This window comes from Poecile atricapillus, chromosome W, assembly GCF_030490865.1.
Source record: "Poecile atricapillus isolate bPoeAtr1 chromosome W, bPoeAtr1.hap1, whole genome shotgun sequence".
Lineage (NCBI taxonomy): Eukaryota > Metazoa > Chordata > Aves > Passeriformes > Paridae > Poecile > Poecile atricapillus.
In genome coordinates this window covers 43,416,894-43,442,982 of record NC_081288.1, presented here as the reverse complement: position 1 = coordinate 43,442,982, position 26,089 = coordinate 43,416,894, and the positions used below count along the sequence as shown (strand labels likewise).

Here is a 26,089-nt window from a genome sequence, read left to right as displayed (position 1 = left end):
TAACTAGTGTGCAACTTAGACTGTTTTCCTGCAAGGATGTCTGCTTATGCCCTTATCATGAATATTTTGTATGCTCCACACCAATGTAACTTTTCAAATAATCAGTACTGTATTCTGAATAGCTTTGTCAGTGAAACTTCCTCTTGGGGGAGGGGGAGAATCAGTTCTTACTTCTTGTAACGAAGTTCAAGAGATACCAGTTAACTATGCTATTTTCAGTTTTGTTGTGCAGGTACAGCATTAACTTGCCAGTGTCTTCTCTAAGCTCTCTTTTTGGTACCATTTCTGGTATACATATTAAGGCTTATTATTGTTCTAGCCTTAATTTCACACCTTACTGATTTCCACGGTAATTTTTTCCCTTATACATGAAACGCTCCATCTAAGTTGCAAAGATTACTTTTAGTTTACCATGATTTTGAAGTTTTTTTGAGAAAAGAGAGACTTCATCTTTATTTTCATATGCTGCACTGCTCTGGGCACACATCTCTACCAGTAGGATGTTACATTGTTAGAAGCAGTTTAGTCTTGTGCTGGTGGTAGGCTCTGGCTGAAGTTACCTCAGTATAAGCACCTGAGATCTTCCAGTCTAAAGGACATCAGAGTTATTAGAAACTGGAACAGACAAAGCTTGGTTTATATAGGTAACTACACTAAAGGGTGAATCTCCCATTTAGTTACTTTAGCTCAGTGGTGTAGCTGCTTCCATAAATATCAGTATGTATTTTTTATTTAGTTCATAAAAAGCTTGCAGAAATGTAGATCCTCTGGGTCCAGGATCTCTGCAAATAACCTCACCATTTGTTATCCTTAGATTAAAACCATGTGCTGAATAAACCTAGCTGTAAACAATCAGCACATAATTTCCTCAACCCCACACCTTTCCAGGTCCAGGTCCATGACTAGGCTACCCCAGACCACCTTCTCCAATATGGTGTGGTGCCCCAGTGTACAATATGCTGGTGACATTTCACCCCACCCTTGATCTGCTGGAGCCAACCTCCATGAGTAAGGTAAGTCCATGTATTTTTCAATGTTGCTTAGTTCTGTAAAGTTTTTGTTGTATACCCTATGTATAATTTTTAATAAGGGACAAAAAACTTTACAAAACCATGTGCTATTGAAAAAGGACTTGTCCTTAAACTATAGGAAGCTCAGAGGTAGATGCAGTGTCACCAGCATATTTAGAAATCTGTTCCCAAGAGAAGAACAGACAGGTGTTGGTGACTTGCACTCTGTGTGCATGAGGATTCTTAATAAGAACGTTTTTAGTTATTTGGGGAACTTGCAGTAGGCTTGATATTAGAATTTGATGCTACCTTTTCTAATTTTGAGTTGGTGATTGTATTTTATTTGTCTTGGGAATTTACATAAGAAGCAGGTTTTCTATGCTGTATCTCCAGTGAGCTTTCTCTTGGTTAGTGCTTGTCTTTCACGAGCAGCGTCTTTCACATGACTTAATTTTGTCTGTGTGACATGTTTTTTGTTTGGGTGGCATACAGAAGAGCAGCAGTGTTCATATATTTTGGATGTAGTTTCAAAATTTTAAAAGATCAGCAATAAGAATCACAAGACATCTGCCCAATACAGAGACTTTTGACCCTTGGAATGTAACATCTTGAATATGTCACATTTTTCTGAAGTAGGGATTGCAAAGGAGAATCATTAGCAGCAGTTTGGAATGTCATTTTTTCTTGTTGAGATTTTTAACCTTATGTTTAAACTCTTGAATCCACTTATCTCAATCTTCAAAGTAAAACTTCCTTCAAGCCTTGAAAGCTGTTTTACTAGGCTATCCCCTTTTGGTTGCTGCTTTGTTAGCCCTTCTCAAGGCATATGGAGCTGCCCTATCTGAATCTGAAATGCTCCTTGATTCCATTTCTCATGGTACAGTCTTCTCTTGTGACTCCCACAAGTAGAATTTGCGAGCTTCAGAGAAGTTAATATTTCTTTTAGGATTTCGGAAGGTATTTCGTGGCACAATTCAGCTTTGAGTTACTCTGTTATTTTTGACTTTCATTTTTATTCTTACATCTGTTTTTTCTTCTAGTATGTTTCATTTTAGATTTTTAGAAGCTTTCGATCATGTGTGATCATTTAGGGCTACAAAAGCCCTGTCCTTGTAGAGCATTCTTGACATGTTACTGCACTACAGATGCAATGCAACATCCATCTTAAGGTTTCCCTATTTATTAGCCAGGTGGGCAGAAAATTGTCCCAAAAAAATGGAAGAAATGAAAATCGATCAGGCACTTAGATTTGTATTGGTATCTTCCAGTTCCAAAAATTTACTCCAGGTGTTATGTGTATCTGTCTTTTCATGGAGATGTAATATCAATATCCTGAATTCCTTCCATGTGGCCTGGTTATTAGAGTGTCTTAAATGTAGAAGTTTTAGGTATAAAAAATTCAGCTAAATATGGTATGTTTTCTTCAGTGTGGTGGAAGACTGAAAAACTTAATTTGCTTGAATTCTTTCATATATGAAGGAAACTTTCTTCTGAGTAAAACTAGAAAGGTATTAAAGCATAAAGCATTTCTTAACTCAATGGTATTATGCTTGTCAATAATTATTATTTAATTATTTTTTTTTTTAGCATTTCATCTAGATAGAAGAAATTCACCACCAAACAGCTTGACACCATGTCTAAAGATTCGCAATATGTTTGATCCAGTTATGTAAGTAAAACCAGTTATCTATCTGTATTTCTGCATTCCTTTGGAAGAGTCCATTTCTTACCTCTGAGTGGGGTTTGGAAGAAGTGAAGAAACATGAACATGTTAAAAAATAGCCAACAGGTTGTAAAAAGAAAAAAAAAGTATTTCTCTTAACATCTATGAGAAGACATAAAAAATCTTAACTGTCTGTCTTCTGTGCTTCATTGTATTGCTGTGTGTCTCTGGCTCACTTCTTGAAGGATGTGGTATATAGTCAAACTGTTTGGAGCAATGACTGATCTTTCTCCATTAATTAAATTTGTAAATGTTCAATTGTATCATCTGACAGAAGAGACTCATGTGGCCTGACAAGTAAGTTTTTAAAGTGTTGTTAAATATTCTGGAGTATTTGGACTGCTACAGAGCTTGCACAGAGTTTGCATTTAAAAGGCTGAATTTAAATCACTTTCTACTTTATGGCACTGTGACTGCCTAATTTTGAAGCAAACGGATTTTTGCTCTGGGAACAAATTAGTGCTGTGTACTGGCTTGTAATGCTCATGTAATTCTCAATGTACTGTGTATGAATAAGTAAAAAGCCTTGTTTCATGTGTCAGGAGTTAAGGAAAAATAGTTAATTTTTTGTAGTCTTTTAAATCTTCATCTGCCTCTGCTATTCTGTTACATCCCCTTTGGCTCTGGACTAGATCATGCTAGGAGTTGAGAACTAACACATCTGCCTCTGCTATTCTGTTACATCCCCTTTGGCTCTGGACTAGATCATGCTAGGAGTTGAGAACTAACACATATGTTACACCAGATAATCCTGTCTAATCTTGAAAGTTTCTTTGTCCACTGTCAAGAGATACAGGGACTCCAGTAACTTCTCTGGAGTAAATTATTCCTTAATATGATTATACAAGGGAAAAATGCAGATGCTATGTCTTACAGGGTAAATGTGAGATGCTACTTGGGACTGAAGAATATAAGAAGTTGAGTGGAAAATAAAACCTGTTGATTAGGACAGGAAATAGGGGAGGACACCAGAGTATGGACACAAATAATTGCAAAGTTTGGATGTATTTCTTCAGCCTTTTTTCTAGCCACACTTAATTAGTTCCTTGCCTTATTAACTGAAGAGCTGTAAGTTAATGTAGCTGAAGACAGTGTTACCCCCAGCCTAGAGAGGTACTCTAAAAACCTTTTCTCAACAGCTTTAAGACTTAATGACTGGTTGAAGACATTAGCTTCTGTGGCTTCTATAATAATTTTCAGGTTGCTGTAGGGGGAGCAAGACTGAAGGTTTAGGTGTTGTTCTTCAAGCAAACTGATCCTCCTGTAGGAGGACTAAATAAAACATGGGATTTGCAGAGAATTTTAAGTGATATAGACATCCTTATTGTCCTTGCTTTAAAGAAGACTTTGTGAGCTGTATTAGTTATAGGTTAGTCTGAGTGGTACTGAAAAAGTCCATTCCTGAAGCTTCACTGTAATATTTATTGGTATGTTGTTGCACAATGTTAGCAGTTAAAAATGTCTGCTGTTAATGGAACTAATTACTGAGGTGTTATTTTTGTCAGAGCAAGCTCCCTTTTTAGCCTATATCTTTGCTGTAAGCTTCACTGTTTTTCAGTATTGACCCAGTCCATGCCCAGCAGGTGCATTAAAAAGCCCCCACATTTATAGAGTAGGAGTTGTTGTGTTTTGACACTTGTCTTTAGTGCTTATATCCAGTCAGCTATTTTGAACATTGTGACTTCTAATACATTGACTTTTTGTGGATCTTTTCTTTTGGAAGTTGACTTAGTTCCATTACTGGACTGCTGAATTACATTCATAGTGGGATACTTCATCCAGTTCCATATTGTATTCCCTAGTGCATTCTTCTGTGAGCTGTCTTTGAGAGGACAATTGCTTAAGGAAATAGCTCTTATCATACCCTTGGAGTTATCTCAAAGAAAACACAAACAGTAATCCAAAGTGCAAGACAAACTGTATTATTAATCTGCTTGTGTCATTGGAGGAAGGAGGCTTATGTTCTTGTCCCAGAACTGAAAGGGATGAATACTTCCACTGACCACCTAAAACACAGAATGTACCAGTGTCTGTGATTAGATTGTCAAGTATTGTTTTGACTTTTGCTGTGGGTGCAAGGTATGTTTAACAAAACTAGTTTTAGCTGCTCTTTAAGTGACCGTATACTAACAGTAATTACTGAATTCTTTTCAGCAATACACTAGTAGCTGTTAGAAGCAGCCCCATGAAACCAGTCTTTTTTTCTTGTCTTGAGAATCATGTGGGAATATACCAGTTAATTTGTTTTTATTAATGTTATCACAGCAAATAATCATCTTTCTACAGCCAAAAGTTTGGGAGGACTCATATCAAGGGAACAACTTGTCCAACTTGTTCACTTGTACATTGTGAACGCTCACATCACAGCAGCAGACTTGTTGTGTGTTCCAGACATTTACTCTGCAAGGCAGAAATGTTTTTTAACTATCAGTCTAAGCATCACTTATATAAGCCCATTTTAGGACAATACCCCACCCCCCAAACAGAAGTTTTGCCTTTTGATTTGTAGGGTTGAATTTTCTAAAGTGGGCTGTAGGAGCAAATTTACAGTGTATTCAGTAGGAAAAATACTAAATCTGTCCTGAGGTATTTACCTGAAAATTATGGCAAGTTACAGAGAAACCAGACTCAGTGGGGAAGTATGAGAATGTTGTGAATGTTAAAAAAATTATGTAATCCATTAAATCTTTCATTGTTCGCCTAGGGAAATAGGTGATCACTGGCATCTAGCAATTCAAGAAGCAATCTTGGAGAAATGTAGTGATAATGATGGAATTGTTCATATTGCCGTAGACAAAAATTCACGTGAGGTGAGTGACTTTCCAGTAACGTCTTAATACTTTGTTAATCCTTTTCAGCTGGACTTGCAAAAAACCTAAACCCTCTCTCTCTTACTTAGGGCTGTGTATATGTCAAGTGTCTCTCCCCGGAGTATGCTGGAAAGGCTTTCAAGGCATTACATGGCTCTTGGTTTGATGGTAAGGAATGGGAGTTTATAATAAAACATAGGTAGAAATTACCCATGGGTGCAGAAGATGGGTGCAGTTGGACTTTTAAATGTTGAAGTGTTTTGTATCTAAAGTATTGAGCAGTAAAAAAAGAAAAAAAGTAAACTAATTTTGATATAATGACATATTTCTGTTTTACATCCTGAAGCAAAATGCAATAATACTGAACTGGAAGGTTTCTCTTTTCCTATTTCTTTGCCTCGCAGGAAAGCTGGTAACAGTAAAATACCTGCGACTAGATCGGTATCATCATCGTTTTCCCCAGGCTCTTACTTGTAACACTCCACTGAAGCCATCAAACAAACACATGAACTCTATGTCACATCTGCGTCTTCGGACAGGCACAACTAATTCTCAGGGAAGTTCCTGAGAAAACTTTCTACAACTGCTAGGACTGTTACTTGCAACAGGAATGTTCCTGTTTGGCTGCCGTCTTCCTTTTTTAGTGCTTTTTCTATGTAATACTTTAAAGAATTAAATAAAAGTTTGAACGTTCCAGAAGTCTTGTTTCCAAAGGGACTTAGCAATGAGGCAGTAATACTGAGCTGACAAAAAAGAAAAAAAAGTTGCTTCACAAAGTTTTCCGGGGCTATAGTAAACCGATGCATTTAAGTTTTGCATGAGGAATACCGATTTCATTATACATTTGCAGATGTGGTGACGTATTTTTGCACCAAGAAGTGTTTTTGATAATACAAAAGCATGGAGAAAAGAAGACTTCCTGTATTTCCATAGTTTCCTGTGAAATAATCTTGTGGGTATTTTGTAACAAGCAACCTACAGTTCCTGATGGTAAATAAGTTTAAAAAAAAAAATTCAGTCAATATTAGTTTTTTGTTGCTGTATAAGAATCTTTTTCTGCAGCTGGGGTGTGGGGAAAGTGAATTTGGCATTAGTGGTTGCATATCAATGTGAGGGAAGATGAACTGATTGCGGATGTACTGGATTTTGTATATAAATGTAAATGCTGGTGGTGGCAAAAAGGGTTGTGTTCTGTGAAGATGTCTGCATTGAAGCAGCAAATAAGCTTCCTATTTTATTCAAAACCTATTGTTTTATATGGTTTTGGCTGTACCATGACAAGAGGCCAAATACCTAAAAGTGTTGGATACAGGTTAAATATCTTTTATAGGTTTTATATAAAATACCTGACTGATTTTGTGTGAAAGGTCTGATACCAATTGTAATGAATTCAAATTTGTGAGCAATAAAGAAGCAATTGGCAGATACTGGAAAAATATTTTGTGAAAAGCTGTATTTATTATTACAAGTGTCAGGGCTGTGACAAAATACCATTGGATTAAGTGACATTCCCAGTACATTATAACATATTTTAATGAACCATTTATCTGTTAAAATTTTAAAAGGTACATACTTCCTTGCAACAATTTTGGTTCATGCAAGCAAGTGCAGCTGACAGTAAATCTTGTGATTCCAAGCTTGTAAATTTACTAATGTTTACCTAGAAGTACAAAATTGTTGCTGAGAAGCTTAGTTGCAAATCTAAGATTATTGGCTTTACTAATCCCCACTCCTACAACAATTTTACCTAGTTATCCAGCTGGACATCCTGTAGGAGGTGAGACTGGAAGCACACCAGTCCCACAAATTTTACTGAAACTCACTTTACTTTGTAGATATGATGGATCTGCAGCATGAACTTGCACAAATAATGCACGTTTTTCTTACGGTTAAGTAAACATGATGCACACTATTCTGCAACAGGAAATCCTATTGTGCCTTACCTTTGTGCTTTTGTGGGCACCATGTTTATTATTGGAGAGTTTGTTAACCGAAAAATTTTAAATCCTCGGTTTTATGTCTCAGATGCTAATGAATGAGTATATATAATATATAATCAGCCATGCAGAATTCTACTTACCAAGGACAAGTACATATTTTTGATGGGTAAGTGGATTGTGCCAGGTCTGGTAGATTTTTGATGAGTTTTATTATATACATATATGTATATGTATAATATACATGTATATGTATTATATATATGTATATAAACTAATTTTGTTGTATTTGATGTGCATCATAGTGATTTGTTAACCTGACCTTAGTGACCCCATCTTGTGACCTGTTGCAAGAGTGAATGTAAAAATAGCTGTGGCATTTTAAAAGGTCGCCTCGATGCAAATGCATCTGTCTTGCTTCTAAGATATATTTCTTGTAAACACTGTACATTTTAATTGTAATATGTACTATTATGCAGCTTATTTTACATTAAACTGTTAAGTTGACCGATTTCCCTTCCTGCAAGACAGGGGAATATGTATAATATCTGAACATTTGAGAAAAATCAGATGTTTGTTGTAACTTGTCACCCTATCCTGTAAAAACCAACAAAAAACCAAACCAGACTCGAATTAAAGATTTATTAGGGGTTTTTATATGTGTCTCACCTTCTAGATATTTGGGTGTCTCTGACTCAAATGCTTTTCTCATCTGGGGGCGGAGGGGGAGATCAATTTTTTACAGCCACCGAATTAATTTTTAGTATTTGTTCGGATGTGAACAGGTGCTGCTGTGAGCTGACACACACAGCTGAGTTTCACTTAACTCTCAGCTTGACTTTCGTCCTGATTCTATACACAGGGAGTGCAGAGACAGTAGCTTGATTCCGAAGTCGTGGACATACCATGTTGTCTCCCCTGCCAAAGGGCAGGGGTGAAGAGCCATAACCTTGTGCTTTCAGCCTCTTCCTTGTATTTTGAGATACAAAGAGTCATCAAAGGGGTGTTGATAGATCAACAGAAGAGACTGGCTTTTTTTTCTTGTCTTTATCTTAGGCTGCTTTAGAATTGTTTAAATGACAGGTTGAAGGTTTGGGGGGTAGGAGGAACAAAGAAAGGCGTGTAAGTCCATTATTTACAGTCAGTTGCCCCGCATACATATTCGCGTCGCGTGGGGAAGGGGAGCAGGAGGAGGAAGAGGTTCGATGTTCAGTTCCCTCCGTTTTGGCAGCTAGGCACGGTGGGCATTGGGCGCTGTCCTGGTTTCGCGGCCGGTGCTGAAGGCGGGAGCGGGCTCCGGCTGGGAGCCGTGGGCCGGAGCCGTGGGCGCTGAGAGCGCTGTCCCCGCTCCCGGCCGGCGCCGCGCAGGCAGCTGAGGGGCACGGCAGCCCGGCCGGGGCTCTCCTTGCAACCGCGGGAACGTCTCTTTAAAGGGGCCAGGAGCCGCTTCGTCGGCCTGTCCGAAGCGCACCCTTTAAGCCTTTAGGAGAGGGCGCTTCGGCCGTGCCTCGGCGGCGGGACGGGACAGGGTGCCGGCCGCCTCCCCGCGCTGCCGGGTCGTGCCGGGCGTGCGGCGGGAGTCTCCCGGCTCCATGTTCATATTTGGCGTTGGCCGCCGGTGCCCAGGAATTTCCCGTCATGCTCCCCGGGCGGCGGGCCCGTCACTGCGCTCCCGCGGGGCGGGGGGGCCGGGGCCGCTCGCTCGCTCCCTCGGGCCGCTCCCATGCGCGCTGCGCCGCCGCCGCTGCTCCCCGCGCTCTGCCTGGCGCTGGCGGCCGCCGCAGGAGCCGCAGGTAGGAGCCGCAGGTAGGAGCTGCGCCCGGCCCCCGCCTCCACACCGGCCCCGCTGCCGTGCCGCGGGGAGGGCGGGCCGGGGGCTGCGGCGGGGGCGAGGGGAGGAGCGGCCCCGGCGGCGCGGGGGGCCGGGCCGGGCCGGGCCGCACCTGCCGGGGCGGCGGCGGGAGCGGGTCGGCGCTGAGGGGGACCCCGCTGACCCTGCTGGCGGCCGAGAGCGAGGCTGGGGTCGGGGATCGCTCGGGTCGGTGATCGCTCGGGTCGTTGCCCGTGTCACGGAGCGAGCCCCTGACGGCGCTCGTCGCCCCCGCATCCCGGCCGCGTCCCGGCCGCATCCTGGCTGAGCCGCTCCTGCGGCCGCCGCAGCGCCTGGACCCTGGCGCAGCCCCTGGCTCCGGGTGTCCTGCGCCGACTGGAGCTCCCGGCTCAAACGGGGTGCACAGCAGAATAGCTGGCTCGGGGAAGCAGCGCTTGACCGAGCGCCTGATGAGTTCGGTTCAGCCGCTATCCCCAGCTCGGTAAATTGTGCGGCGCTGGGTCAAAAAAGGAGCTTAAACTTCTCAAATGAGCTCGCAATTTGGCTGTGTTGTTCCAAGGAAGCTCAATGTGTTCGCTGACTGGGTTTGTTTGGCGTTATTCTGTCAGATACAATCGATGCAAAGGATAAAGTACAGTTTATTTCTTACTGTCCCCTGGCCGAGTAGATGTAGCTGTACTTGGTGCATCGTAATATTCCTGGAAACAGAAATGAGACTTAATTAAGCTTCCTGTAGTATTTGACAAATTAGCTATAAATGCTGTCTTTCCTGCTTGAGCTGAATTTTCAGTCATCACCCTCTTAGCACCAAGACTAAAAAGTCAGTAGTCCTGACTGCACTAAAAAGTGCAGTAATCCTAAACAAGCATAGCTGTGTATTAAAAATGCCAAATCTCAAAGTAGTTATCTACAGATAAGGCCGGATGTCAGCTGTTACCTAGTGATAAATGCTATAAGGTAGTCTCTCTAAGTCTTCTGACCAGCTTTTAGGGAAGTATAGAGCCTTACATTATGTATGTCAAGCTTTTAGCTCTTTCTGTGTTACTACTGAAACGGTTCTGAAGATGTGCTCTCTGGACAGACAGAAGTCAGAATTAGAAATCTGCAATGGCCAGATTCTTTTCCTTACTCATACAGCTTGCTTATGGCAAGTCACCTGTAAATGGAACAGCCATCTCCACTCCCACTATGGCACAGTGCCACTCATCTGAATCCAGAATTTAATGCTTAGAATTTGTCCTGCCTGTGTTCTTGCCCTTGCTGAGTAGACACAAGTGCTTTCTGTCTTATTTGCTGATGATTCCCAACTTTTTGTTACGTTGCTGCGTGCCTTTGCAGTTCGTCACGAATCCTTGTCTGCCAAATTTGGTTGGTAACAGTGCCCTTTGAGTCTGATTCTGGGAGTAGTTTCCATGTGGCTTGTCATCTTAATCAGACGTTTGCTCATAGTTTCTAAAAGAATCGCCTGCCTCGCTTTAGACATGGCTTATTTTAGAACAGTATTTCTCAACTGTCTTGTACAAATAATGTAGGGAATTAAATATGGTTAGCAGCTTAACCAGAGTTACTAAATAATCCTAGAGTTCTGACATTAGAAAAGGATTTAAAAAAAAAAAAAAAAGTTCTGCATTGCTTTGTTAAAAGCAGTAAAATTAGCAGAGTTAAACAATATACAGTTCTGTCCAGAATGTGGTTAGTCGGTCCTTTTCCCATCCGATGTGTCTTGGATCTTAATAATACACGTTTGGAAAGATCTTTTAGGAGGAAAAACAATCCCATTTTTCTTCTAAAGGCGCAATCTTTAAAAATAGTGCGTTTGTAGATGGGCTAACGTTTCTATATTTGGTAGCAAAGCCATATAAAGCAGTTGATCCTAGACAAAAATAAAGTCTTTTGACTGAATGACCTTGCTCATTTTTCCAAGTGGTAGCAATTACACGCTCACACAGGGGTTAGTTAATTCAGATGTTTATGTCAGTACATGCTGTGAGAATTTCTTATTTTTTGTTTGTACATACGATATGAATTCCTTACAGCTGTTTGGTAACGGCCAGCTTGCACGTGAGGGAGGTATTTGGTCCTTTGCCCTGTTATTTATGAAGGTATGGGAGGATCTTGTTTACCTACTCATGTTTTGTCAGCTTTGTAAGCTGATACTTGTTTCTGTATCATTGGAGATCCAGCCTATTTATTACCTTAGAAATGCCAGAAAACAGAATTTCTCTATTAGATGGGTTGTTAACAGTTCTTTTGTTAGTTGTTTTAAAAGATGGGATAGTAAGAGTCAGTAGGGGAAGAGAAGAGAATTCTCTGTTAAGGATTTAATCTTCTCAGACAGAAGGTTAAGAAGTCTGCCTGTCTGCATCTGACTGGCATTGCTACAAGCCAGCAATGCAGCAAAGCCATCCAATTTGGAGATAGCTTTGTTGAGCTGCATTATTCAAGTGAGTGTGTCCTCATTACAGAGCAACTCTTAAGCTACATGCAGCATTATATTAGTCATAGGTAGGGAATATGACCTTCTTTCCCCCTTTTTATTATTTTCCTTTTTGTTTGTTTAAAGCTGCAGTTTGGGCAGCACCAAAGCTATGTATGAACTTAAGCTATGGAGGCTTTAACTGATAGGAAAGTGGGATAAACATTGGCCTAATTATAGCTGGGTCTAGCTCTAGCTTAAGGGTTCCTTAGCCAAAAGACCCCAACAGAAATGGACCTTCAAATTCCTGGTGTGTTTATGGCATTGCAATTAGGAATTACTGTCAAATAAAGTCAGGTGTGGATTTTTCTGAGTAACTCTGAAGTTGGTATGCTTATTTTGGAACAAACCGCAAGGCCAGACAGAAATACGGTGTTTCTTGCTTGGGAGCTATCACGTCCTTACATGGAGTTATTTCAAGGTTGCTTTCTCCACACAAGACAGAGTTCTTTTAAACATAACAACAAAAAACCTGAGAGCTTTTGGGGCACTTTTTTTGTTGCCTCATAGAGTAAGAAGTGACAGGTTAATTTTCCTTTCCCTTATTCACCTTGCTTTGGTAGGAATTATTGTTACCTTTTCAGAGGCTTCATTTCCCTCAGAAGAATCTTTGGTTCTCAGTGAGCTATTGATATGTACTAGCTTTTAAAAAAACCACAAAACTAAAGATTTAAATCCTTCTCTATGGAAATTTGTGAATGTATAACCAACTAGCAGTGTTTTAAAATTAATTTTCAACTAACCACTTAAGAAAAGAAAGGAAACACATATTGCTTTATTAACTTCTACCAGAAATTGAAGAATGTCATTGTGTATTTTAGCAAGGATTTTTGTGTCTTTAGTGTGTGAGGATGCTGATCTGTATTTTTTGCATGAAAATAGGGTAGAAGAATTCTTTGGGAACCCCATTTATGGTGAGGTAATTGGAAATTATAATTTATCTGCTTAGCTCTAGCCTTCTGGTTCTCATTTAGCAACCTCAATTCAGCATTATCTGAAAACCACACAATCTAGCAACTGGAACTGGGAATAAAGAGGCTTTTTGCAATAAGGACTTTAAGATCTGAGGAAGTGAACGATACTAGCCCAAAACAGGCAAGAACAATACTTACACTTATAAGGTACTAACACAGTTTTGCTGTCCTCACAGACTTAAATTATAGTTTAGCATTGTTTTGTAGAATAATTAATAGCATAAGTACTTCTTTATTTCCAGAAGGTTTTGGATTTAAACATGAGTCAGCTTCTGAGTGTTGCACTGACAAAATCTAAGGACAGGGACCTTCTGCAGAGGTCCCCAGTTTGCTTTTTCCTTTCAGTAGCATCTGGAGTGATTATTTCTTTGAACTGTGGGCAGCAGCTTAGCAAAATGTACATAGCGTGCTCACACATTGTTTGGTTGGGAAGTGTTACCTCATCCAAGAAATTTTAAGAGTAATGTCATACATGGCATTTGGAAATATTTCCCCACGGGTCTCTTTAACTCTGTGTTCTTCCAAAAGGGGACAACGCCTTTGCGTTTCACCTGATGGAAAACAAATCCCTACTACCAGGGAATAACAATAGCGCTGATGGAATGTGGCTGCCAAATGCCACCACTTTCACTCCCACCACACAATGAAAATGGAAAAAAAATTCAACACATGGAACCTTAGCAGCTTCCTGGGGAAGTGATCTGTGCCAGTCGTTGCCAAAAGGAAACAGCCCACAAAGCATTCCTTCTGGCTGAGGGGTTGCCCTGTTCTTGTTCCTCTCCGTTCCCCAGTATGTGGTTCTCAGGGAAATCTGCAGGCAAGGCTGTTCCAGCTGCCTGCACAGAGAGTGTGGGTGACTTTAACAACTCTGAGAACCTTCAAGGTGGGTTGGTGGGTGGGAGCCGCATGGATGTCTCTTTCAGTTTGTGCAGCACAGTGAGTCTGGTCTTGGCTTTTTTGCAGCTGGTTCAGGAGCAAGCATTGGCTTGATATAAAGTTGTTCGGTTGGGTAAGAAAAGTGGTTGAATATACAAGCAGGCTTTGCTGCCTGGGTCAGATTGTCACCATCCTGCTGCTGAGAGGAAGCTTGATATTAAATACAAACCCAATGCAGATCCATCCTACTGCGTCCTGATGATGAACAGTCAGAGCTTACACTCAGTTCAAGTTGCATTTATACTAATGGGTGATTCAGTAATGCCCTGATCCAGTCTGCACAATGCTGAAACCGAGGCTTGCAGGTTAGATTTGTTGGGCTTTCACTCCTGCACACCAGCAACACTGTCAGTAGCCATAGCACAAATGTGAGAGAGAGATGGGAATAAGACAGGAGCGGTTGCTTTGGCTGCCAGCTCAAGGACAGGTGGAAAAATAGAGGTGAATCAGTCAACTGTGTGAAGTTACAGCCCTTAGATGAAAATTCAGAAGCTCCACAAATAAAATTATTTGGGTTTTCTATAGCTTTATTGTCTCTGCTTTTGAATGGCTGCAGAAAAGGAAAATCAGCCCTGTTGGTCAAAGCCTTAATGTTTAACTGCTATGTACTTTTAGACTGTATCTTCTTTTTTTTTTTTTTTTTTTTTTTTTTCAGAATTAAAATCAGTGTGTCATCAGATCTTGTGTGTACACAGTGGAAAAATACACTGTGCTGGCAGCACACCTCTTAACATCTCTTTTCATGGGAGAAACCAAATTGTTTGTGTAGTGCTTGTTCTGTGTACTCCTGCTTTTACTTAAAGGCAAGCTCATGGAAGGGACAAGACCTTGTAGAAAATTTGGGGCTCACTGGGAAAAGGACCCACCATATGCTCTTGGTATCTATAAACTGCTACCTGGCATCCCTCATCCAAAAATACAAGGCAGCTTTGCTACTTGCCTCTGAACTTGAGAGAGGTGCTGGTTTGTACCAATTTATTTTACCAGTTGTTGAACCATGCTGGGAAGGATTACAATAGATATTTTGCAAGACTCTAGGCTCTTTCTGTGAAGTCTTAAAATGTGAAATACAGTAGCTGTCTGGGGAAAAACAAGCCCTTTTTGTTGCTCAGTTACATACGAATTATAGACCAGTACATTTTGCTCTAATGACAGTCAAGTAATAACTGTGGCAGTAATAAAGACAGTGTAATAGATGAGTGATGTAATGCTATTTTGGATGAGAGGAAGTATTTCAGAGTATTATCCCATTTCCACAATCACTCTTGTAGACTAAACAAACCCAGTGCTCAAAAATTTTTGCAGGGATTTGGCTTTCTGAACCACTCTTTTTGTTTTTACTTCTCCTCTGGGCTTTCCTTGACTGTCTCTGTCCTACACCCCAAACCAGAAGCATTTTCCAACTGATACCTCACGGCTACTGAGCAGATCAGACTTCCTCCCCAGTCCCTCCTGTTATGTATTATGTTTCTCTTTTTGATAAACTCCAGATTGTTACTCTGTTTTTTTCTAATAATTTCACACTGTTGGCTCAATTTATTGTCACTGTAACCTTTACAACCTTTTCTGCTGTACTGCTGCTAGTCTGGCTTTCTTACTTTTGATTGTCTTATGCATTTGAAGTTTTCTTTTAAAGTCCAAATGTGATTCTTTGTATTTGGCTGTATTGAATTTTATCTTGCTGGTTTTTGACAATTTCTGCAATCTATTAAATCCATCTTGAGTTCTGCTCAGCTCTTCAGGGGTGTTTCACACTCCCTGCAGGTTGGTGTCTCTGCAATTTTGGTAGGACGGCTTGATGGGTTTTGGCCCTGGTCAGTAGGAGAAGCGCTGAGCAAGTGTGTTTATTCAAGCAGGTCTGCACCTGTGATATAGGACCTTGATCCAAAAGAAAAGTGCTTTTCCAGTTTGCTTTGTCTGGAAGTATTTTATATTTGAGGTCTGTTGGATTTGCTGCTTTCCTTCTGTCTGTAGAGTACAAGGAAAGAGGGAAAGTATGTTAGTTATGGGGTTAGATTTTGGCAAGCCCATCATGGTGGCTTACTGCTTTCTAATTTTCACTGCCTGTTTATGGATTGTTTAGTATTTTGTTTCAAAAGCTTTCTGTGGGTTGAAGGTAGATCTATGGCCATGTAATTCACCAGTCAGTCTTTTCTTCCTTTTTAAAAATGGATATTATCCTCTTCCTCTTGAGATTTTGTAAAGGCAAAAACCTTTCGAAAATCTTTGAAGGTACATTCTCTTTTCTGAACAATTTCCTCTCCTTGTTTCCCAAACACTTAGAATAAATTTCCTAATCTGTCAGAAGAGGAAGAGCAACCTCAGGGAAACATCTCAGGCACACAGGACAGCTCCATCCTGGAATATAGTGATCAACATTAGTATGCCTAATTTCTGGTAGTCTCATATTTATGCAGCTAAAGTACATGAGGTATAGTTCCCAAGAATGAAATGGAAAGCTTGATAGACTTTGATAAAGATTTCTAAGAAAAAGAAAAAGAAAAAGGAGTTTTGGCAGCTCTAGTGACAGTTTCTGTGCAGAGCAAGGTCTGCACAACAGATTTCAAGTTTGAAAGTAGTCACTGTAACTACTTCAGGCAATTGCCTCTGCTGTTTCTTAAACAGTCCTATTTCCAACCTGATAATAGGATGTGTTGCCTTTATTTTCTTTGTATTGGGTTACAAAGTGTGAAATTTGTAGATGGGCTTAACTGATTATAGGTTATGGGTTATTAATTTTCTTATTTGTTTTGCTGAGCAACTACAGAGAATTTTCAAACATATAGAAAACTGTAAGAGAATGTGAATCTGTACATACATGCCAAGGCTATAAAAATAGCATACAGAACAAAAGTATTAGAATTCTAGTCAGTAATTATTATTTCAAAAATACTTCAGGTGGACATAGAGCTTCACTGTTTTATCCTGATTGGGGATGCTGAGGGCCCTCACTGAGATGTGCTGAAGTGAACCATAGGAGAAGGGCCCTGTGCTGGCATGAGGATGCTCTGGGAACATGGCTGAGTTGCTGAGGAATTTCTGATGTCTCAGGGTTGTGTGAAATACCAAGACCAAGATGGGAAAGATGGGCCCTGATGGTTTAAGTGCAGGATTTTCTTTTTTTAGAGCACGAGTCCAAGTAGGACAGAAACAAACTGCATTTTGGGGCAATGCTTAATGAAGTTCCTGACAGCAGGCTGTGGTGGGGGGGGCTGCCTGCGGGTGCCTGCTGCTGCCTCTGCTGAAGGAAGTGGAACAGATGTCACTTTTAGGGACAGATTATGCAAAGAAAACATCAACATTTATTTTAGGCTATTGATCCAGAGGAAAGCTAAATTACAAAGCCATGAAAGTAGCCGAAGGTTGAGGGAAGAGGGGAAGGGGGGTTTCCACGCATGCCTGTGTGGCTGCTGCTAAGCCTAGCACTGCTGTAAGTCTGCTTTAGCAGAGCAGAAGAAAATATTTATGGGGTTTTCTTTCTAAGGTAAGTGCTTTTTGCCCTGCAGGAAAGGTTTTGCATGGTTATTGTAAGTCCAGCTGGAGGACTCATAAATACTCATAGGATGAGTTTTTTTGCCTTTTGAATGCATTTAGGACCAGGAAATGTGGAATGACAAAAATGTAAAGTTGAATATATATTTTCAATCAATTAAAAGACGTGGAAGAGACACCTTTGTGTTTTGGACACTTCAAATAGAATTGAAGAGAAGGGAAATAATTTAAGCAATTTTTGCTAGAATTAATACTTCTTTTGTTCAAGATTTGAAGAATAACTTTAGGATGCCTGAAGGTGCAGATGCTTTTGCTGCACAGACAGTGTAAATACATTTAGCTAATTAAAAAATGAAATGCTATGTTTATGGACTTTTAAACTGCACCGGAATGAAAATCACAATTCAGCTCAGAGATTCCACATGACATTTTCCATTGAAAACGTTTGTCTTTGGAAGGTATTCAGAGGCTGGAGTACCTCTTCTATGAAGACAGGCTGAGAGAGCTGGGTTTGTTCAGCCTGGAGAAGAGAAGGCTCTGGAGAGACCTTAGAGCCTCTTCCAGTACCTAAATGGAGCTACAAGAGAGCTGGAGAGGAACTTTTCACAAGGACCTGGACTGACAGGACAAGGGGCCATTTGGCTTTTAACTGAGAGAAGGCTTGGATTAGACATTAGAGAGCAATTCTTGACTGTGCGGGTGGTGAGGCACTGGAACAGGTTGCCCAGAGCAGCGGTGGATGCCCCATCCCTGGAAGTGTTTGAGGCCAGACTGGATGGGCCTTTGAGCAATCTGGTCTAATGGAAGGTGGCCCTGCCCATGGCAGAGGAGCTGGAACCAGATTATCTTTAATGTCCCTTCCAACTCAACCCATTCTGTGATTTTATGGCTCTATGACATTTTCTCTTGTAAGAAGAGTCTTGGATAAATGTTTTTTATCCCTTCAATTACCTAAATACAGGTAGATGTATATATAATCCTGGTTATTAAATGGCAGAAAGTTTGGGTAGTTGTTTAAAATCAAGTGGTCTTTATATTTGAATCAAATTTATTGCTGTTAGGGTAGAATCAATTTTCCTTGCTCTCTCACTTCAGTCATTGACATTCAGTATTCACTCAAAGTTTAGGTTGTACTCTTTCCTTGCTGTGGTGTCTTCTCACTGCTATTCATAAAAATAAAAGTACAACCTTGACAAGAGAAGACTTAGGAGTTTCTGTTTTACTTGATGGTATTTTGTTTTGTTATGTATTAGATGTTTGGGGTTGTTTTCAGCTGCATAAGGCTTCTTTGGTTTTTGGATGATAAATGAGATGATGAAATAAATGTTTGGATGAGATAAATGTTCCTATTGCAGTGTGTAAGGCATTCTTTTATGTTTGTTTTTGTTAGTTATTTGTGCAATGTCTGACCTTCTATATGGTATAATTTTAAGAAAATATTTTTGGATAAAAGGCTGAGGTTTTCTTGTATATTCATACGGCTGCTCTGCATACCGTCGTGACACAATCTGTGTGATCAAAGTTGCATTTTTAAAGGATGCTTTAGTTCTGTTGACATATGCATAGAGCTGTGTGTGCTGAGGATGTTTGAAGGACAACTCACGGGGCTGTGCAGTGTGTGATTTGTACCAAAGGCAGCTGGCACCGCTCGGTGGTGAGGAGCGGTATTGGCTTGTAGAGAAAGCCACGTGGAAAATTTCCATGTAAGGGAGACTGCTGGAGAGAGATTGGCAGCTATGATGTCTTTAACTCGAAGTGCTTTTCTAACAGCTGGGATGATAAAAAAAGAAACCACCACCTGAATTGCTCTGAGATGAAGTATTACTATCTGACAGAGAGATCATAACTAAATTTTATAAACCCTTAAAAACATTTTTACAAAATACAAGATATTCAGTTCTGGTTCAGAGACTGATCTAAAAATTATATTTTCTCAAGTAGGAAATAATACAAATACAGGGAGATAATTCAGCTTTCAAATGGTTTGTGCTAAAGAATGCAGAATGAATGAAATGACACAAACAAAACAAAAGCGTCTTTTGCACTGGAAGTTTATTTTCCTAGTGGGTTGTTAGGCGTCTACAAGCACATTATCTGCATATACATGTAGGCAGATATTAGCACTAACCACTTTTTCAATTAAAAGAGTTTTAAATATCTTAAAAATCTGCTTGCAATAGACCTATTGATTGTTTGTTGGTTATTTCCCATATACACTGTAATAACTCCATTACATTCATTGAGAATGCCTTAGTTTCCTGCTGTGGCAGGGAGTGTTGGGAGTTTTTATTCCCTGGTACAGATTTTACTCTGAGAGCTCATTAAACTGGAGGACAAAACCATATCTGGAATCACAACTCTTTTGGTCTGATGTGTTCAGGGATTTTGTCTCCTTCAGTGGACTAGTAGGTGTCATTTCTGCATTTCCTTACAAGGAAACGTAAAAACATAAAAGACAGCCATCAAATTTATGTGGTCTGTGATGTTTGAGAATTCATTTTCTCCGTGCAGCATAAGTTGCTGTTTCCTTCATCCCTCCCGCAGCCTGTGCGTGCCATGCTCAGCAAACAAACCTCTGCAGGGCTGGTTTGCACACCTCTCGTTGTGGAACAAGTGAGATGGTGGTCTTCTGAAAAGAGTGCACTGTTTTGCTGTGTTGCTTTGAGGTCCTGTTAAGTCATGCCAGTTAGCTGGAGACTTTATCTTTGCTTCATTTATGAGATATTCTACCTAAGAGAAACTGCTCATGTCATGGATCTATTGTGCATTGTTACCCAGGCAAACAATGTTTGTAAGGTGAGAAAAAGTCTGCTGAGTTACAGAGTAATGTGTAACACTATTTAAAAGAATGCCAATTCCAAATGCTGCATTTGTTTAATCTTCAAAATTAGTTTTTGGGTTTTTTTATTGAAAAGTAAAAGATAGTACAAAGGTGTTTCAGAAAAGCAGAGTAGAAATTTCTGTAGAAGACTTTCTGTTCCTTGCTATAAAAGGAAGTTGTATTTAACATGATGCATGGGATTTGTCCCAAATTAAAAATAGAATAGAAAGCTTGTTATCTCTGCTGTGTTAGTAAGCCTGACAATGCAAATAGTGGCAGAAAGGGAGACATACCTGATTAAACCAACCTGATAGCAAAAATAGGTTTCATGTCTTCAAGTGCTAGGGTACCCCTTGGATAGTTCTATTCACAGCAGTAACCCAGAAGTTTTTAATATTTTTTTTTCTTTTAATATTGAGAATGAATCCTTTATTGGTGTGCAACACAAAAAGCTTTTGGTCTTGCCAATAGGAATTGTTAAATAAAAAGGTTATTTCCAGAACACTTGTATCTCATCATCTGAGGACCAGAAGCAATTAAATCTTTACAACTCTGCTGGAGAGGACTGCCTGGAATGGAAAAGATGAGAAATTTTTCAAGATGTTGAAAGGATGGTGATTCTCGGAAAAGACCCATTTAAGAATAGTTTATGACTGTTGTAGTTATAAACTCACTGCCGTAAAAGGAATGTGCTGTATGTTGGCAGGCTACCAAGTCAGGGAAAATGAAAGTGCAGCTCAGCACTATTTTAGTGCATCAGATCTGGGAGGAGCAGGAGTGGAGGGGGGGAATCCCAATTGGCCTGTATTTACTTTCCTTTGGGAAGTATTGCTAGTCCTAACTATTAGGAAACAATCTGCAAATGATAGATGTATGAGCACTTGCAAGACTGAGAGACTCACTGGTTTCTGCCCTTAGCCAAGACTCCTCTTTCATCCCGGGCTTGGGGACTCCTTTCTTGTCATGTTTGTTCTCTTCCTTGAGGTTGCTGCTTTTTTGTGTCTCTTTGCAGTTTCACTTTTCCTGTTTCATCTCTTGTTCACAAGGCTTGCATGTCTTGTCTCTACATTAATGAAATCTCCTTCCATTTTACTATCCTCCCTATGGACCAAGCAGCCTAAGGATTAAGTATGGAGGGTATTAGTCTGTAAGGCAATGCTTGTCGGTTGTGTACCACGGAGGGGGACTCAGTGTGAGCAGATGAGCATTTCTGCTCATTCTCTTTTCCTGCTTTCCTCTGGTTTTTGCCTGATCTCAACCTTTAGACTTTTCTTCTTCCTTCCCTACTCTCACCATTAACAGGAGGAATATAGAAGGCATTGCTGCTGAAACTTCACAACTAGAATATGAAAAGGATACCTCAGGAGCATCAGTAGACTGGACTGTATAACCTCATAACCTCATTTCACAGGAGAAGGGGACTAGCCTGTGGGCACCATGAGGAAGCCGTGGGACTGGGGAGGGCCTTGTGCACCCCTCGAGCTTGGGCAGCCGTGTTGTGTGTCGTGCTTGTTGTGCCCAGGCAGGTGTCTGCCACCTCCAGCCCTGCTGGCTCTGCAGGTGCAGGGACAACTGCTGCAGTTCATGTTATGAAGCACTGAATAGACTCCCCAGTTAGTGACTTCTCTGGTTGCTTTAACGATCATTTCTATCAGTAAGGGCCATTGAAACACCTGGATCTGACAGTGTCCTAAAGCATATGTGAGCCAAACCAGTACTTGAAAATGTTTTATGTGCGTTTTGCAGAAAGGTTTTTATAAGTTGGAGTTTCAGTTGCTCTGGGAAGGGTTTAAGAACAAAATCCAGTATAAAAGAATATGTAAAATTCAAGAAAACAAAAAGGTTTTGAATTTCACTGTTTAGGCTTCTTTCTAATAGCAGTACTAACTTCAAGTTTAAACCTTGACGTTTCCTGGTGTTCCATTCAAATATTACAAGGTATGGCAGTAATTACCTCTTTTATCAGGGCACAGTGTAAACTTCCTAAAAGTACACAGGATTGCCATTTGGTTTGCACATTCCAGCACAAGCATCTAAGGGGAACGTGCTTTAAATGAGAGTCTTGAAAGTAGAGTTGGAATTCAGGTCTAATACTTCAGATTTTTGTGGCTGTAATTGAGAAGCTAATATTGTATGGGGGGCGGGGGGGGATATATGCTGACAAGCGTGCAAATTATATGCTACAGTACTTCTACAGACCTGTAAGGTTAATGCAATTAATTTCATTTAGAATGTTTTATTCTTCTTCTAAGTCTTTGAGAAGCTTAAATTTGGTTATGGTTATGGTTATCCTAGCTGTTAATGATTAAAGTATTTTATTCTCATCAGTGAGCTTTTATAAGGTATTTTAATAGCAAATAGCAAATCACAAACTTTTGATGACACCTATTGCATTATCAACAGATGTACAAGCACATGAAGATCCAGAGCCTAAAATCTCTCTTCAAAGGTAGATTTCATAGAATCACAGAATGGTTTGAGTTGAAGAGACGTTAAAGATCATCTAGTTCAAAAAACCTCTGTTGTAGGCAGAGACACCTCCCACTTGACTAGGTCGTTCAGAGCCCCATTCAACCTGGCCTTGAACACTTACAGGGATGGGACATTCACCACTTCTCTGGACAACCTGCTTCAGTCACAGTGAAGAATTTCTTCCTAATATCTAATCTAAACTATCCTTTCCCAGGCTTTTGCCACTTACCTTTACTAATTTGTGCCTAATGCTTTAAATACAGTATGGTGCATTGAAACATGCAGTTGTCTGAAAATATCATTATAAAGCACAAATGCATATTCACAGGATGTGTGGTTTTTTTGAGGGTTGAAGGCTGCCTCTTCATGGTTCTCTCAGGCTGTTGGGAGGCTACAACAGCCCAGGTAATGAGGTATATAAGTGTAAGAATACTTTGTGCACTGCAAAGGGTGCTAGTTTCAGGATTTGAGATCTTGGATTGGAGTAGGAACTGGAAATCTTCCCTACTTATTTCGCTGATAAATAACCAGCAATCATCAGGCCCCTGCTGAAAAGTTTTCCTGTACTCCAGTCTCCTGCCACAGCTGACAGCTTCACAATGGTTTATTAAACATCTCTTACAAGCTATTCAACATTGCCTTTGTCTGCACCTTAGCTTACACCATGACAAACCTGAGATATTACCTGCACACTGTAAAGTCCCTTAAATTAAGCCACCAAGTGTAGTGTGGAGAACAGAAAAGACCAAGGCTTTTGTGTTAGCACAGAATGTATTAAGGGAAGATGACTAGGGAATAAATAATTGTTCAGAAAGACAGATAAGAAAGCAAAATCAGAAAGACATGATCTACTGAAACACTTGCTTATGTGGTTCTTTCTTTAGGCCACACATTTTGTTTCTGCAGTTCCTGAGAGTTGATCTGTCCGGTCTGCTGACTTTGACTGGCAGCAGCTTTAGGTGAGCGAAAGCCAAATAAAAAAGTAAATATCCAAATGTTAGAACTGAAATATATATGTATATTTATATACAAAATACTCCACTAAGTTTTGTCAGGGAAACATTTGGTTATCGTTTGCTATAAGTAAACCCTTTGCAAAACAACTGTTCAAACTTATTGTTGGACTAAAAAAACTTTACAAAACAAATACTGATAAAAATTAAACTGTTAATTTAACACTTGAGTACACTAGACTCCCAGGCCTTTACTTCTTTCTAACTTGTTTGGCTTTCTTTAGTGTAGCAATATTTTTGCTCTTTGCTTTTGCCAGTAACATAGGAATTCCTGACAAGAGCCTGGGAGCCTGGCTCTCTGACTAGTGTGTGCCTATCTCTTAATTGTTTCCTGACCTCCAAACGAGGCCAGAGGCTTGGGGCTGGGGGAAGGGAAATTGGAAAAAAGTAGAAACCTCACACTACTAAGGTCTTATTATTGGGGCAAGAAAAAACCCCTGATCCTTCCCTTAAGAATTTGTGAATGTTTTTTTAATTTACTTGTAAAGAGCTAAAACTTCATGTTTTTTCTTGTGAGAGCTGGGATTCTCATGTAATTTTAGGAATTCTGGAGCTGAGTTGTCAGGAAAAACACTGAATATGGAAAAATTTAAGCCAGTAGTGTTATGAGCTCCCAAGACCCTTGACGTTTCCCCTACTGCTCTTAAAATCAAGATGTGGTAATATCAGAATTTAACCTCTGAAGTTGTCCTTCACTCAAAGAAATTTTTCTAGTTGCAGACAGAGGTTGAAAAAACATAGCATGAGTACATACAAAGTTCTTAATTTCCGAAGGACAAATTTGACAGACCACCTATGTTACTTTATAGCTAATAATTTCGGGGCCAAACTTACGTTTCCTGAATGTCCACAATGGACAATATAGAAGCTTTTGAGAGCTGGTAGTTTCTTAATATTTGCCAACTGTGGGCTCCTAAAAGGGAGACTTCTCTGCAGTTAAAATGTGCATCCTAGAAAACTGCTTCTGAAACCCAGCTAATGACATAGTTACTGCTGTATTTGTATTATCTTTACTTAAAAGATACACAAGTTATTGTTGAGCATGGTGTCCTTCCTATGAGAGCCAGACAGATGTAAGATCCATGTACTCTATTAAAGAGTGAAATGCAGTGAAGGAGCTCCAAGGGCTCTGATGGCACCCAGGGACAACTGTGGAGGAGTCAACAGTGTCCTAGGTGTTGCAGGCAGCACAGCAAGCAGCACATGTTTTTTAAAACAGGGCAATCCAACAAAATAAACCCAAACAGTGATGTGTAAATGCATTGTCCCCTTCCCTGAACTGTGTGTTGTGGTCTGACCTCTTCATGTAGCATCTGTCCTAGATGAAAGAGGCATATTGCAGTACTGCAATAAAGATATGGGGGGTGGTAAGTGTGTGTGGTGGAAGTGCAGCACTGTGGCACTCACTGTGGCTCAGACATGTGACAGTCATGTTAGCTTTGCTGTCCCCAGGCCACCTGGCCCTAGCACTGGCAAGGTGAGGAACTGTGCTAGTACAGCTGGGCTCACTTGGGGCTCAGGCAGGTACTTCCAGCACCAGCATGAGGGCTTTGCTTAACCTATAGAGTGCTAGGCACGTGTAGCATGGGAGTTTAAACCACCAGCCTTCTATTCCCACAACGGTGTTTTCACAGAATCTTTTAGGCTGGAAAAGACCTCTGAGATCATTGAGTCCAACCTTTGACTTGTCAACTAGACCATGGCACCTCCTCAGGAAGCCCATTCCAATGTCTAATCACCTTTTCTGTGAAGCAATTTTTCTTAATGCTCAACCTAAACCTCCCCTGACGTAACTTAAGACTTCATCCTCTCATCCTACTGTTAGCTGCCTGGGAGAAGAGGCTGACCCCCATCTGGCTATAACCTTCTTTCAGGTAGTTGAAGAGAGTGATAACATCACTCCTGAGCCTTCTCCTCTCCAGGCTAACCAACCCCAGCTTCCTCAGCTACTTCTCATCAGACACTTTGTGCTCCAGACACTTCACCAATGACATCGCCCTTCTCTGGACTTCTTCCTATGTTTCTTGTCATGCTCTGGCTGTTCCTCTTAAGTAAGAGACATAAACATGGCACCTGAGCCTGCTAAAGATAATGGCCGAGCTTTCATGCACCACAGAAAGAGCAGAGGGAAGATATGAACCTGTCCCAATGTTACTGTCATTCTCCCTAAATCTGTTCTTTATACCCATGGAATTGGTGGGTGGGGTGAAAGACCTCCAAACCAAACATGTTAATTGCAATGAGTTTGACTTTGCACTTTTCCTTACTGATTCTTCATAAGCCATTCTTCTAGGGGTCTGTAAGCTTTGTGCAGCAAGGTTTGTGTGCATATGGTACCTGGCACCAGGAGGTCTCCTCCCACTGGAACTACTGGGCATTGCTATAATGTACAGAGTAAATAGAAATAGCAGTCAAAGCATCACCAATAAAAGAGTAAATCTGATTAACTGCAATAAAGCACTTTCATGGATGCTCAGTGATATTTTACTGGGCTCTCAGGCCTTGCATATCCTCCAAATCTTTATGAATAGATGAGAGTAAATAATAACATTTTGGTGAACACTAAAATACTTGGCATTTTCAAGAGGCCAGGA

The 26,089-nt window shown here is 40.5% G+C and overlaps 2 protein-coding genes across 5 annotated transcripts in view; both read left to right on the top strand.

The window, feature by feature from the left end:
* Positions 1-8,137, top strand: part of LOC131591419 (inner nuclear membrane protein Man1-like) — a 42,582-nt gene extending 34,445 nt beyond the window's left edge. The window contains exons 10-13 of one of the 2 annotated variants that reach the window (XM_058862097.1): positions 2,598-2,679; positions 5,438-5,543; positions 5,633-5,711; positions 5,948-8,137. In XM_058862097.1, coding sequence (XP_058718080.1) covers positions 2,598-2,679; positions 5,438-5,543; positions 5,633-5,711; positions 5,948-6,111 — 431 coding nt within the window. In that variant the 3' untranslated portion in view covers positions 6,112-8,137. Of the gene's footprint in view, positions 1-888; positions 1,014-2,597; positions 2,680-5,437; positions 5,544-5,632; positions 5,712-5,947 lie in introns of those variants that run through there. The other variant, XR_009280361.1, reaches the window with a different exon arrangement.
* A 398-nt stretch (positions 8,138-8,535) lies between these two features.
* Positions 8,536-26,089, top strand: part of LOC131591420 (methionine-R-sulfoxide reductase B3, mitochondrial-like) — a 79,489-nt gene continuing 61,935 nt past the window's right edge. Inside the window, exon 1 of one of the 3 annotated variants that reach the window (XM_058862101.1) lies at positions 8,536-9,273. In XM_058862101.1, the coding sequence (XP_058718084.1) occupies positions 9,073-9,273 (201 nt within the window). In that variant the 5' untranslated portion in view covers positions 8,536-9,072. Of the gene's footprint in view, positions 9,287-26,089 lie in introns of all 3 variants that reach the window. The other 2 variants (XM_058862098.1, XM_058862102.1) reach the window with 2 other exon arrangements.